Genomic DNA, 15,511 nt, shown 5'->3' with positions numbered 1-15,511 from the left:
CACCCGATGCTATGTTTCTTGGCATTCAAAAACAAGCTGGAATCAATACAGAAGAACAATTATTAATTAATTAATTAATTAATTTATTTATTTATTTTAGACTGACACTTAGGTACTTATGGTCTTTTGAAGTTATTTTTATGCCTCTACAGCAAAGTAATGCAAGAAGAAACACACATTGCACAAAGCACAATTGCAGCTAGGATTCAGAACCAAAAAAGAACTGATTCTTATTCAGATCAGTTCACTATTGTTTATATGAAACAGTAATATCAAATGTATGTTTTACACATTTAATATATGTTTATATATTTTTTTATTAATTTACTATCTATCTATCTATCTATCTATCTATCTATCTATCTATCTATCTATCTATCTATCTATCTATCTATCTATCTATCTATCTATCTAATTGTTTTAATTTTAGTTTTAGTTAGCTATGATAACCCTTCTTTAAATACGGTACAGGATAATTGTTTATTTAAAGTAGTATTCATAATAAATTAACTTCACAATTATTTAATTAACTTTAACAATTTAACAGGGTCTGGTTTGTGTTGTCTAAAAACACCCCGTAGCTATAGTAAAATCACTGTAAAGCCCAGTCGTGAGTTCTTATTGCTTTAACAAAGTGTTAAGGTGTTACATTTTTTTCATTTGTGAGGAGAATTTTCAACACTCTCTTGAAATTTGTATCTATTTTATGTTTTAGTGAATTGGTCATTAATTCTCATTTCTATGTTATTATATGATCTACTTACACCCCACTTATGCTTAGGGTTAGAAGCGAGGTTAGGGGTGGGCATTAGTGCTGACATTTTTTTTTTTTTTTAAATCACACTTTTCTGTACGAGTCAGCCGTCAGGGTATTTTTTGGTAGTCAACAAAGACAACAAAGGATCACTATAGACACAGTGTTTAATCAATGAGTCAAAATATGCAGGAGAATAACCAAAAACTATATTCAGGAAACAAACAAAAGTAAATACCTTAGTATTTACCTAAATACCTTAGGTAAATACCTAAGTAGACACACGTGAAACTAATTAGAAACTAGTAACTAACAAGGGGTAATCAATAACTAAACTGAAATGATACATAGGATTAGGGTCTAACTCTAACCCTACATAGGAAACAGAATGAAAGGAATGAAATATCAGCTAAACTAAACATAAACATTACACCACCTTGTAATATAGTTATTTTCTCATGATATCTTTTGTTCTGTTGAAGATCCAATCTTTTAATTAAAACCCAAATGAATCACTCTGATTGGTTTTTAGTTTTTAGCCAGTGTAGTTGCTGATCCTCAAGTAAATCTATGAGCAGATTGGTGCATGCAAAACCATTTTTAATATGAATCTAAATATCCCTGACTCTCTCCCCTCCAAACAAACCTCGAAAAAAGTTTCACTTCCAGGCATTAGTGCTTCATGCAAGTCGCTGTTTCCTTTCCGGAGTTGTTTATGGATTAAATGGGCTTTTTAAGCATTTATAAAAGCAGATTAGTAACAGTGAATTATGCAGATGCATGAAGCAGATTATCCTGAGCTCAGATACTATCTCCTCTTTATCTGTCTCTGCTTGGAGTCTGAAGTTAAATATTCATGCCTGTTTAGTTTATAAATCTCTCTACCAGCGCAGTTTCAGTCAAGCACACGTCACAGTAGATTGGCATTACATTAGCATGGGTTCATTGAGGTAAATGAGTTGTGCTGTCAGAAGAGCGCTCACTCTGTCCACTGCTAACAAGCAATAAATAAACAATACAAATGATCTTGAGATGACTCATTTTGTACGTTCTGATGTTCAGCAGTTGTTTGTCAAGTCTGTGGGAGCAGTAGGGCAGATATAAAACCATTCCACAGCCATATAATACTCGAGCACTGCAGATTCATGTTGCCCTAATTACACAAACAGCATGCTCTACCATGCGTGCGGTAATAATGCATAGAACATGCAGCCAGAGAAACCCATTCAGAGAAATCTCAATGAATCAATATTATAGTTCTGCATAGAAAGAAGCATTCAGGGTTTGGAAGTATTCCCATATCTAATAACTTATAGACCTACTAAATCTGAGTTTTTTTTTATTTTATTTTTTAAGAATTCCATGTTTTTGACTCGCAATTCTGACTTTATAACTTAGATTTGTGAGACATTAACTGAGAATTCTAAAAAAAAAAAAAAAAAAAAAAATCAGACTTGTGACATGAGAGTTGTGACATGAGAACTTCCAAATTGTGAGAGGGAAAAAAAATGCAGAATTCTGAGTTTATATATGGTCATTCTGACATTTCATCTGGCAATTGTGAGAAAAAAAGTAAAAAAAAAGTGAGATAAAAACATTTTAATTTATTATTATTATTATTATTATTATTATTATTATTATTATTATTATTATTATTATTATTATTAGTAGTAGTAGTAGTAGTAGTAGTATTATTAGTATTATTTTTAATCCAGTGGCATACATTGACTTCCATAATTAATTGATGGTATATGCTGTTTTTGAATCTCTGTATCCCTATCTTTATACACACACACTCTGTGCATATAAATTTAAAATGCACACATAGATAGATCAGAATTCAGAGAATTCTGAAAGAAAAAAAAAAAAAATCAGACTTGTGACATGAGAGTTGTGACATGAGAACTTCCAAATTGTGAGAGGAAAAAAAATGCAGAATTCTGAGTTTATATATGGTAATTTTGACATTTCATCTGGCAATTGTGAGAAAAAAAGTAAAAAAAAAAAAAGTGAGATAAAAACATTTTAATTTATTATTATTATTATTAGTAGTAGTAGTAGTATTAGTATTATTTTTAATCCAGTGGCATACATTGACTTCCATAATTAATTGATGGTATATGCTGTTTTTGAATCTCTGTATCCCTATCTTTATACACACACACTCTGTGCATATAAATTTAAAATGCACACATAGATAGATAGATAGATAGATAGATAGATAGATAGATAGATAGATAGATAGATAGATAGATAGATAGATAGATAGATAGATAGATAGATAGATAGATAGATAGATAGATAGATAGATAGATATGTATGTATGCCTGATTCTGCATAGGCACAGTGGCCAAGGGATCATTTCGTAAGATTAGTTATCACATGTTGCAAAACTACAAATTTGATAATTTAGCAACAAATATGGGATAGAAAACAACAATTGGGCAAATAGTTAATTGTTAATTCGATGTAGCTAGTTTATTAAAATTTTAGCAATGTTGTACTATTTCAGTCATGAATCAGTAGTAGTAGTAATTGTGGTATTTTTTACTGAGCTCATTACAATGCGTGCTGGGATTGCTTTCTCTCCAAAGGATACACACACTTTGTGAAATTTGGGCCAAAGTTAGTTTTTTATAAAATCTTAGAACATAGCATATTGTTGCCTACAACTCCAGGCTTCACATCTGTGTGTACCTAAGATAACAAAAAATCTGACTAAGTGGGCAGCTCACTAGTTTGTGTAAAAGAACTATACAGCTCAAATTTTTTTTTTTTTTTTTTTTTGTATGTATAGTTGTGTATTTTTGTAGAAAAGCTTAACCCAGTATATCAGTATCTTGGCCCCTGGATGCCCTCACTGGTCCCACATTCACCCTACTGTTTAAACCCCAGCTGCAGCTCCGCTTTACTCTCTCCCAAGATCTTCTGCTGTAATCTGCCCATCACATCATACTGTACCAGGCCTGCCATGTGCAACTGCCACATAAATAACCCAGGCTGTCCGCCACACACACACATGCACGCACAGGCTCATTCAAATGCACCTGTCAACTTGATGAAGCACTCGCCCGCAGGGAAGCATTGTTTACATTTTCACTCCACTCTTCGCAAAAGTGAGATTCTAATTATTTTCCCACTGTAAATTAAAGCCAAGTGGGACAGAACTGAGAAGCTGCAGATTCCAGCGGTGGAGCGGCACTATATATAAACCGCTCTTAGGGAGAAGGGTGGGTAGAGCGCGAGAGGAAGGTCAGTGGTGTTTTTTCTTGAAAATACAAGAAGAAAACAGCAGAGGTACTTTTGGTGGAGAAAGCTAAAAATCTGTGCTGGGGAATTTATTTGTGAACCTGTAAGTTTGCCAAGTTGCAAGCTAGTTACAAGCTATTTAAAGAAATTCACTGTTTGTAATGAGAGCAGTATTTTTAAAGCCCCAAAACAGTGATGTTCTCAACTGGAGTGTCAGCTTAAAAAAATTAAATAAAAAAAAAATAAGTTAATACCACTAAACAATATTTAAATTATAAATTGATTAAATTTAGTTTTTATGTTAAGCAACTTTTAAAAGAGGAGGAACAAAGCAATTTGTCAAAGAGGTAACAATATGTATAATACACAATGCCAGGTTAATTACACAAATAGGTTAGGAAGCAAACTAGGGAAGAGGAAAACAGTAGAGAATTGATGAAGTTACACATTAGCATATTGCTAAGCTAACAAATGCTTATTCTATTCAACTTCTAAGATATACAGCACACTAAAGTTTTTGGCAAAATAAAACTATTTATTGATTGTATTTGGTATTAAATGAATTATAATAAATGTTGCAATGCATTTCACACACTAGGGTTTACGCTGTCAAAGAACAATATACAGTAAAGTCAAAATGGGGTAAAGGAATATGCTCCATCATGCTAAATAAATAAATAAATGCTCAAGATATCCATCAAATGCTCAGTCTGAACTTAAGAGTCTGCAGATGCAAATTTGGGCATTTATCAAGCCAAAAAATAAAAATAATAATAATAATTATATATATATATATATATATATATATATATATATATATATATATATATATATATATATTGCTCAAAAAATAAAGAAAGATGTGGAAGACTGCAACATAGAGCAGTCCCTTTGCATACTTACATGTTTATAACCTGTGGGTTTTATCTGTTGCTTTTTATTTTATTTTTAGACATTTTATTCACCCTTTAGATATGTTAAGATAGGTACTTTTTACTGTATAATTAGCAGTTGCATTTTGTTTTACACAAGAACATTTGGGTCCATTTGAAATCACTGAATAAATTTGGCCCTTTTATGTCAGTATTTAAAAGCTGCTCTCATCTGACTGTGACTAGGCACTGCAGTTATTACTCCATTAAACAGCAGCTTTCGTACGTGCTGGCCAGCGTATTGGGGTTGTCGCGAGAAGGCAACCGCACTTAAATAATGCACTTATCAAATTTCGGATATCCATTTTTACAAATATGGAGATGTGTAATCTCATTTGCTTGGGCACAGGCACAGGCTCATTTGGAGTGGAATGGAGCACCAGTCTGTATTTTCACTTCCTGGACCCCCGCCTGTCTGTCCGTTTGCCGTAACGCCTGCAAAATCTGAATTTATGTTGCGACTGGGAGACATGGTTTAATGTTTATAGTCCTCAAAGAAGCAATGGCTGTCTCTCCAGATTCAAATAAAGAGACTGATATGGACTCTATCAGATTTCTAAATACAGACGGCCACAATAAATCGAAGCTTGATTGGTTAGAATTAGGTTAGCTCACTTGAATGCTATCTGCTTAACCCACAGATGGGTTCCCTGAGAACAGCCAGGCATTGAGTGTGAGTCAAGCACTTACTGCCTGCACGAAGACGGCGCTGGAGAGAAGCGTTCGCCAAGTATTCTCGCGTTTAAGAAAAGGTTCAAAGGAATAACCATGATGCAATGCGTGAAACACTCAGAATACAGACTTTGTGATTTCTGACAGTGGAATTACACATGCAGATTAACCACACTGAGTGTGAACAACCAAGATGAGATGTTGCTAAAGCGACAAAGAGCCGTGGAGACACTTGAAATGTCACGGCATACGAAGCGCTAAACAACAGAGTCTTCAGTATCTGTCCAGGCCACACATGAATCGTTCAGAGAACAGGCTTTGAGTGTTTGCAATTTGCTCGCTCATGTTTTTCCGATGACGTTTGATGTGTCCTGTGACAATGCTCAGTGTGGACCTTCTCTCCAGGCACTCTGTATTTAAGAAGTGTCTAATTACGTGCAGTAATGACTCTCAATTTCCGACCTACCAGCATGACCTGTGTTTAGCCAACAGTCTTAAGTAGTTGGAAAATCAAGACATGGGTACACAGTGAAATTAAAGTTCTCCTTCGCTCTGACCCTGCCTGACAAGACCTATGTTTTTCCAGAGGAGTCGTAATTACAGAGCCAATTAAGGGGTCACCTTGAGTTTATAAACTCGGCTGTGGCCTGAAAAACTTCCTGCTAAAAGAGGGGAAAAGGGAAACAGAGAGAAAGTGAGTCATGTGGTAATCTGAATTCAGGCCTGTCTGAGCCTGCTGACTTCTTCCAAACGCCCCTCAAAGTGTTTCCAGTCTCAGAGGATGAGATCCTGTTTTCTTCTCTGCATTCATTTTGTTGGTCATCCAGACCTGCTGGACTGAGTTTTCATTGTCCTTTATTAGCCCAAAAAAGTCTACTATAGAGTGCTGGACCCTGGTTTCCTCGACAAAAACCCAGTAGGGTTTTTCCATTTTGGATTATTGCAGGAAATAAGCTCACACGGCCAAGAAAAGATTATGATTCCTACATGTTTTATTCATCATGTTAATCTTCGCAAATGAACACAACTTTTATGAATTTTGAAGCCTACATGCAATCACCAGAAGATAAAAATAGCTAAATAGTTTAGAATAGTTTGCAAAAGTGTAATTCTAAACAGTGAGGCTATGAAAGCGGGAAAAGACATGATGATGTTTAATGTCCCCAGCAGCCTCTGTATAGTCTCATTTAGCCACTTGTTAGAAACTGCATTTTTCAAGAAAAGTAAAAGCTTAAAAAAATCACAATGGGGTAATACTGATGTATTTTATATCGTAGAATAATATGTGAACATATCTTGAGCTTGTGTTATCCACAGACCTTATTACAGGAATTTAACCACAAACCTATTCAATTAGAAATACAAAAACTCATGCCAAAATACCCATATGAAAGTCAAGCCATTATTTATATGTGATAATGGACCACAAAACCAGTCATAATGGTCAATTATTTGAAATTAAGATGTATATATCATATGAAAGCTGAATAAAAATTGCTTTCCATTGATGTATGGTTTGTGAGGATATGACAATATTTGCTGGAGATACAACTATTTGAAAATCTGGAATCTGAGGGTGCTGAGAAGTTGTCCAAATTAAGTTCTTAGCAATGCATATTACTAATAAAAAATTAAGTTTTAATATATTTACAGTATGAAATTTACAAAATATTTTCATGGAACATGATCTTTACTTAGTATCCTAAAGAGTTTTGGCATAAAATAAAAATCAATAATTTTTACACATACAATGTATTTTTGGCAATTGCTACAAATATACCCCAGTGACTTAAGACTGATTTTGTGGTCCAGTGTCAATTTTTTTACAATGCAAATTTTGTCAAAGCAGCTTTACAGTATTAAACAGGGAAATAGTGTGCCGTTCTCCTCTGGCCAGAAAAAAAAAACAAACAAACAGCAGTTTAATTCTAGGTTGCAACAAAGTCAGATTGTGCAGAGGACTCATCTTGTTAATGTGGTCGACCCGATAATCGTCTAGGTTATGAGGTCTTCAGAGGGGATCTGTCTCGGGGGCTTATCTTGTTGACATGGTCAACAAAAATATGTCATCCCTCCCATATCACTTTATTTTTCCTCACATAGTCACAGCTTGCATGTGAATATACAAAATATAAAATTGCATGTAAATAGTTCATTTTAGAGTTATTCAAGACTCTTTCAACAATGCTGTAATGTCTGCCTTTTTTATATATAGAGAGAGAATTAGAATGTAATATTGTAGCTTTTTGATATATCATGCAGTTCTAAATAATATTCATGTACCACAGTATTTTCATGATACTCCAATGTACATGTCCACAACATCGTGGTAATACATTCAGACCTAAAATGAATGGTGAGTCTTTGCACATAACATGCTGTGACAGCGCATTCACACATATGTTTGAGAAATGATGAGTATATGTATAGGGTGCATGTGTGTGTTTGAGGTCAGAAGGGGTATGTGTAGCAGTGCTGACACTAGTGTGAAGCTTGCCCAGTAGGGTGAGAGGCGCTGTGATCTTCACACACCAATGCATCTGAGATCCATGACCTATATAGCATGTTACACGCTCTGCTTGTCTCCTGTGTTCCTCTAATAGAGCAGGGCAGTGCATTACAGGTACAACACACACAAGGGACCCGTATACTCGGATCAGAGCCATCCCTCATGACATCAAACCTGCTGAGACACTTAAGATATGATTTAATCACAACTGATTTTTTTCTTGTATTTCCCTTTTGTTTTTGTTTTTTTGCATTTGTATATTTATCTCTGTTGCAATCTGCTATGAGTCTTTGATGTTCAAAGCTCTGCCTATGTTCTGAATGAAACACTAGCATACTGTTTACTGCATAGTGTGTAATATACATTGTCTACTGACAGCAGTTTGTTAAAAAAAGGACAGTATGTGAAACAGAATGTTGTATGCAGTGATAAACAATATATGAACAAATTTGTATAATTTTTTATCATTTCATCTTCTTTTGTGCACAATAAGATCTGAAGCATGGAACAAGTGAGCAGAATCCATGTTGAGGTTGATAAACATTTCTGGTTTCATTCATCCAGCTGTAAATGCAAGGTCAAGTTAAGCAGACTGTAGTAAAGTAGTAGGTCTTCTGAGTATTCCATGCATAAAGGAAATTTACATACTGTGCAAAAATAGAACAAATAGCATGCTATTCCAAGCATAGCCCTTAACACTAGTATTAATGAGTGATACGGGCCACTAGTTTCTTTGTTTTTCCTTTCAGTCGTTTAAGGATTAGGCTGGAGCAGGTTATTGTAGGCTGATGTGTGTTAGTGTCGTGTCAGGGTCAGAGGCTGCATGAGTCATGCAGAAACCTGACACGCTGCATTCTTGCGTCTCTCAGCCAGAGCTCATCACCTCACAAGCACAGCTGTAAATTACAGACCATTACTGTCAACTATCCGGGTTTGCATTCATCTCAGTGAGTGCTGAACTGTGGCCGCAGGTAGGGCAGGTAATTGCGTTAGGCTAAGCATTCGTGCAAGCAGGCAGTTGCACTCAGATACACCCTTGATCTGAACACACACATAAACACATGCAGCTACATGAATGTGTGGTCATAGTGCCTAGTTTAATTTCTTTGCTTTAGCATAACAGTAAAATGTAATGAATTACAAAAACACATTTTTTATTACTTTAGGATGCAAAGCAGTCTAAAAATATATATTTTTAGAAGTAGTTTCAGTTAAATTAATAAAACAGTTACTTTCTCCTTACTCTTTTTTTCCTTCTTTTTTTGATCTACGTCTGTCAGAAAACTACTGAAATGGAAACGTTTTGGAATCCACCTGTGTGTAATTAGTGTGCAGAAAAAAAAAAAAAAAAATGTGGAACTGAACATTTACTTACTCTCATGGCATTACAATAATTAGAATCATTTTCTTTCTTCAATGGAAGGCAAAAGAAGAAAAATGATATTTAGAAAAATGCTCTACAGTGAAAGTTTATGGGGTCCAGTGTTATTTTTGGCCCAAATGATTAATATGCACTCTCTGTAGAGCATGTACTGCACACAGTCACTCATGTAGCATATTTTGTTAGTACTTAGTATTGCAATACTGTTTAAATACTCTAACAAGGTGTGTATATGTGACGGGGCGGGGGTGTATGTGTCTCAATAGGTGGCAGTGTATGACTACATCTGGACGGAGGAGGAGCCTGTGGTAGAATTGGCACAACCTTCGGGCACGCCTAATACCGGATGTGAGACCAGCACCCATGTATCCATCTACACACTGCACTTGAGCGGCCTGCGCCAACATCACAGACACTTCCTGAGACAACCTGATGGAGCCATTATAGAGGTGGGCATCTTCTATGTAGAATCCTAAACTTAAAAAAAAATGACTCCGAATACTTTATATGCAAAATGGGGCTCCTCAAGAGAAGTTCACATAAAAATCCACTCACAACTTATTTCAATAGAACCTGACATTAGCAAGTTGTGAAGCTAACAACACAATACAGAATAAATAAATAAATAAATAAATAAATAAATAAAAATATTATAAATAAATAAAATATATAGGTAATGTAAGAAGAAATATAAGTGTACATAATTTTGACTTTTTAATCACGATACATTCTGGTGTTGCCTTACCTGTATGAATACATACATGCTGCCATATGTTTTAGTCAAATGTTAGATCTTTAAATGTTGCTTTTTACCTTGTGAAACAGCAAGCCTAATGATGCCTAAAACTGCTCCCTAGGTTTTGGAACAGAGCTAAAGTGTGTAAAGAAGCGAGCATTGTCACCTTCACCACAGGCAATCAGTGCATTTCGCTCATGATTGTATCCCTCACACCTGGACTAGGTGCTAATTCTTTCTTCCTCTGGTTAATCTAAGAATCTAAAGTGGGATATATTCGCTAACCTCCACCCATGGCTTCACACGTTATTAAACGCAGAAGAACAGCAGGGCGCAGACTGCCGTCCAGATTGCTGTCTAATTAAATGTACCACTGATTCTGCTTGGTAACAACTGCAAGCACATGAATTAACTCCCATCCCCCCTGAGAACAACCTGGATCATCCTAACAAAATTAATATTTCAGAACTTCTGTGTCAAAAACAGCAGATTTATGCTGCATGCACGTCAACGGTTCGCTCGCAGGCAGTGCGGTCGGTTAATGGCGTCCTGAGTTGTTTTGTGACTGATGAGAGTACCATAGAATGTGGCGCATATTTATCAGTCTGAGGGGCGGCCCTGAAGAGCCACAAACACATCAGTGATGATACTAAACAACAAATGGCTTGAAAAGCTGTCAAGAATTTCTGAACTTTGTCCATGTTCGGAAGACAAAAGTCTGTATACCAACCATTCAAATGCAATAAATCACACATCACAGATACAGGTTCCATATATGGCAGTACTTTACGTTTCCCTTTTGCAAAGATTCTGTGATTAAACCTCTGAGGTCTAAGGGTATTTTTGGGGCCTGGAGAAGTTTTGTCATGCCCTGACATTTGTGCTTTTTTCAGTTACCTATAAACATCTAAATGACCTACCATAAATTAGCAAATTGGCTCAAAATCAGCAGAATTCAGAGTTATTTTCATTTTGGATTTTGTTTTTGAAGGCAGTCAATGTAATAGATGAAGTGTATACACACAAAATATCTTTCTTTCTTTCTTTCTTTCTTTCTTTCTTTCTTTCTTTCTTTCTATATATCTATCTATCTATCTATATTTATTTATTTATTATAAGTGACTCATAAGCAATAGCTAACAATACAATGTATCGGTCAACATTATTGTTTTTTTTATTTTATGCCAAAAAGCATTATTGTATTAAGTAAAGATCATGTTCCATTAAGATATTTGTTAAATTTCCTACCATAAATATATCGATTAATTTTTGATTAGCAATATGCATTGCTAAGAATTTAATTTGGACTTTAAAGGCAATTTTCTTGATATTTAGTTTTTTGGCACCCTCAGATTCCAGATTTCCACATAGCTGTATCTCAGCCAAATAGATGGGGAGTCGTGGGGAGTTGTGGCCTAGTGGTTAGAGAGTTTGACTCCTAACCCTAAGGTTGTGGGTTCAAATCTCGGGCTGGCAATACCACGACTTAGGTGCCCTTGAGCAAGGCATCGAACCCCCAACTGCTCCCTGGCTGCCCACTGCTCCGGGTGTGTGTTCACTGCTGTGTGTGTGCACTTTGGATGGGTTAAATGCAGAGCATGAATTCTGAGTATGGTTCACCATACTTGGCTGAATCGCACGTCGTCACTCAAATATTGTCCTACTGTAGCCATGCATCAGTGGAAGGCTTATTTATGCAACTTTTAGCTGATGCATACATCTTAATAAAAAAAAAAAAATAATAAAGATCCTTAAGACCAGGGTCACAAATGTAATTATAGTCATTTATAAACGCATTATTATTATTATTATTATTATTATTATTATTATTATTATTAATAGTAGTAGTAGTAGTAGTAGTATTTGAATAACATGCACCAATAAATCATGGACAAAATGAATCTGTAATAAGAAAGTAATTTTTGATATCATGTGTACTTCAGCACTGAGTGACAATGGTTATTTAAGGAGGGGGTTGTGTGTTGTGTTTGTGGCTGGCTCAGCAGAGGGAAGTGTCAGGCCATATCTGGAGTGTGTGATGGGTGTGGCGATGGGCAGGCTGACACACGAAAGACGCTGATAACATCAGTGCCGCCCACCCCAGGGCACAGGCGACAGCCATGCCAGCTCCCAGACAGCACTGCAAACCTATAACTCCACCCCAACTCATTCTCATTGTATATAATGTAACATCTAACAAATAAATACATTTTAATTTAATGTTTGGGAAATCCATATAGAAGTAACTAAAGGTTTAGAACACAAAGTGACCAGAAGATTTACAATTACAGCTTACACAGAGAGAAAAATACACACATGCAAATATACTGGGGCACAGAATATCTCAAGCTGTTTGGACACTGGGATATGAAAAGTATATGAGCTGGAAAGTTGAAAGTGAGTTTTCAATCAGTCTGTAAAGAACTGTGTTTACTCAGCTGTCAAACAATTACTGTATAAAAATATCTGCTGCTGAATTGAAATAAACAGCTTTACCTAAAACACTCATATGACTGGAGTCATCTTATCATTTATTTAGGAGTAAAACGCTTTTACTAAGTTGATTAGATCGAAATATATTTCTGTGCACAAACCCATCACTACAGGGGATTTAGGTTTCACTGAAGAAAGCTTTGTCAGCATGCAACAGAAAAGATTGCAGTTTAATCAGTTGCAATTCTGCAGAAACTTTATGACGCTCCCATGATGCTTCTATTAAAGTTATAGATGCTTTAAAAGCAAACATTACTTAAGCAGATGTTTACCGCTCTCTGAGTAACTACAAATTGGGGCAGATAATAGCTCAGATTTGAATGCAGCACCAATAACTTTTTCATTTCCGATTTGGCCAACATCCGCCTCATATGTGGAAACAAGATGGCGATAGACATAAACGTGTGTGAATTCATTAGGGTGCGTGCTAAAACGGCAGTAGGTTTATGTGCGTGATCGCGTCTTTCCTCTCGGGCTAGCGTTTAAGTGTTTGCGGCCTAAGAAAGCAGCGCTCTGACCAACTGTGCTGCATCATCTCTCGTTCCCATATGCCGTCTGCAGCATATGTGAAGCCTGCCGCCACTTCTGTAAAACTTCCATTAAAAATGCACAACTACAGCTCCAACAGCTTGAGTATTACCTCCACACAAATTATTAATGCTCGGCAAAACCGCTGATGAGCACCCAGCACGCATTAAACACACTCACTTACGCCATCCTGTTTTTATCATGTGGCTTTTGAGGTTTCAGAGCATGCGGCGCTGTTTGTGTTTCTGTGTGTCCTTTGTTTGTCCTTGAATGCAGCAAACTCTTTAAATAGACGCTGTGTGACAGTCATCTGGTATTGAAAGGTGCTAACGATTGACTGCTAGTGACTTTAGCCTAAAAACAAAGATACTAGTTTTGAGTGACACAGTGATGCAGGTTTTTATCTACTGCACGGTTAGGGAAGTCTTGAATAGTGGAGGCAAGGGCAAGTTGGGACTCCCGTGAATACTTTCAGGGTACTTTTCTTTTCAAGTAAACTTCTAAATTGACTACAGAGGATCAATTGAACATTTTTAAAAAACAATAAAATGAAATTCACTCATTGAGCATGTTATGCAACATTAATAAACAACTGAAGTTGCTTACGGATCATTTTGTATTTAAATTATTGGCTGGCATTATTAGCTGCTCAGCAAACATTTAATTCCTCAGGATAACGGTTTATGAAACAGCAAAAATGGAAAAAGTAATACACAACACACAATCATACAAAATATTAAAATATAATTTTGCCCAACAGAAAGTGTAATTAATGAATTATATAAAATCACAAAATGTAAAATTGAACCAAAGCCTTTTCAAAGACCTCTTTTCTAACCTACGGTGATCATTTGCCCCCAGTCAGTGTGGGCAATGAGGTAAAAATCATGACATTTTATGTATCATATCTTCATTTGGATTATAGTGTATTAGATCCTCCATTAAATTCTTTCTGTTCAGCTCACATTTATGAGTCAGAGCTCATGACAGCTGACTGAAGCCACATTGACCCAGATTAGCATCTGGATGTGAAATATTTAACCTTTAAAATAATCCTGCAGCTAGAATCATTGACAAACGACCTCGGTTCTTCTTCTCGTGACTGCTTGTAATCACTGTTCTGTATGTTTGACTGCCTATGTCTCATATGCCATGAGGTCAATTGAAAACAGAAAGAAAGAAAAAATTTGTTATAATTAACTTTTTATTTTTCTTGTTTAACAGGGCTAGATCATTCAAATCTGTGGCATGCATATAAATGTCCTTTTTTACAAAGTAACCTTAATGATGGGAATTTTACAGTTATCTTACTGTGTACTGTGTCCTAACCAGGTGTGACTTGAAAAAGTGATAAACACATTTTAAACAGGACATTTTTCTATTCTCTACTCTCCCACTGTGAAATTCATGGGTCAGAATTCCACAACAGTTTATTTGCAAAATGTTCTTATTGGCCGTGACTGAACATTTTTCTTTTCAGTCAACAAATATATTTTTATAACATAAATAAATTAAAGTTAAATTAAATAATTGGTCAATGCAATCATTAAATTAATAATTTATTTGACCATCTTTATGTTATTTGTGGCCCATTACTCACACATTCAAGTTACCAATGTTAATGCCCACTTGTATACAAAAAATTAATGAAAAAAATAATAATAATAATTTTAATAGTTTTGATCATCTTCTTACATTATGAAATGAATGCATTAGTTTGAATATTTGTATGGTGTATTAATTACAGGTGATGCATGATTCTGACAATAAAGAGTTTCAGAGATCAGAGGTGCACGAGGAACATGGGAGGATGAAGAATGCAATGCATCTCAGAGAGAGGAAGAGGAGAAAACCTGCCTGGCGTGAGTTGCGGATGGATGTATACTAAGATGAACTGTTAAATGATCATGATGCAACAAGCTGTTATTTGTTCGTAAGATTGTCTTTGTTTATGTAAATCTGTGTTACAGGATCACACAGGGTTGAGCCTCTTGGAGGAAGTGCCTGTGAATCAAGCAATGGAATAAAAGAGCCCAGCCCATAACCATGATATATGATATATATAATGTCTAAAAATCTACTAAACAGCAGATTCAAAGTAATTTTCAAAAGTCAGAGAAAGAGCTCTCACAGCATTTGTTTTCAGATGCTACTAGGCTTGATATTTTAGATCTTTTAAGTGTGACTCATGTATCCAAATACTTTTTGATAAAACTGTATACTTGTGTACAAAAACATGGTAGCATAACTCATAAAG

At 35.6% G+C, this 15,511-nt stretch overlaps 1 protein-coding gene across 3 annotated transcripts in view; it reads left to right on the top strand.

Annotated features, from left to right (window-relative positions):
- Positions 1-15,307, top strand: part of ofcc1 (orofacial cleft 1 candidate 1) — a 77,335-nt gene extending 62,028 nt beyond the window's left edge. For all 3 annotated transcript variants that reach the window (XM_059524091.1, XM_059524090.1, XM_059524089.1), the window contains 3 exons: positions 9,764-9,946; positions 15,002-15,116; positions 15,225-15,307. In XM_059524091.1, coding sequence (XP_059380074.1) covers positions 9,764-9,946; positions 15,002-15,116; positions 15,225-15,298 — 372 coding nt within the window. In that variant the 3' untranslated portion in view covers positions 15,299-15,307. The remainder of the gene's footprint in view (positions 1-9,763; positions 9,947-15,001; positions 15,117-15,224) is intronic.
- Positions 15,308-15,511: the final 204 nt, after the last annotated feature.

Source organism: Carassius carassius, chromosome 35 (genome assembly GCF_963082965.1).
Source record: "Carassius carassius chromosome 35, fCarCar2.1, whole genome shotgun sequence".
Lineage (NCBI taxonomy): Eukaryota > Metazoa > Chordata > Actinopteri > Cypriniformes > Cyprinidae > Carassius > Carassius carassius.
Note: the sequence above shows the minus strand (reverse complement) of the source record. Positions and strands in the feature narration are given on the sequence as shown.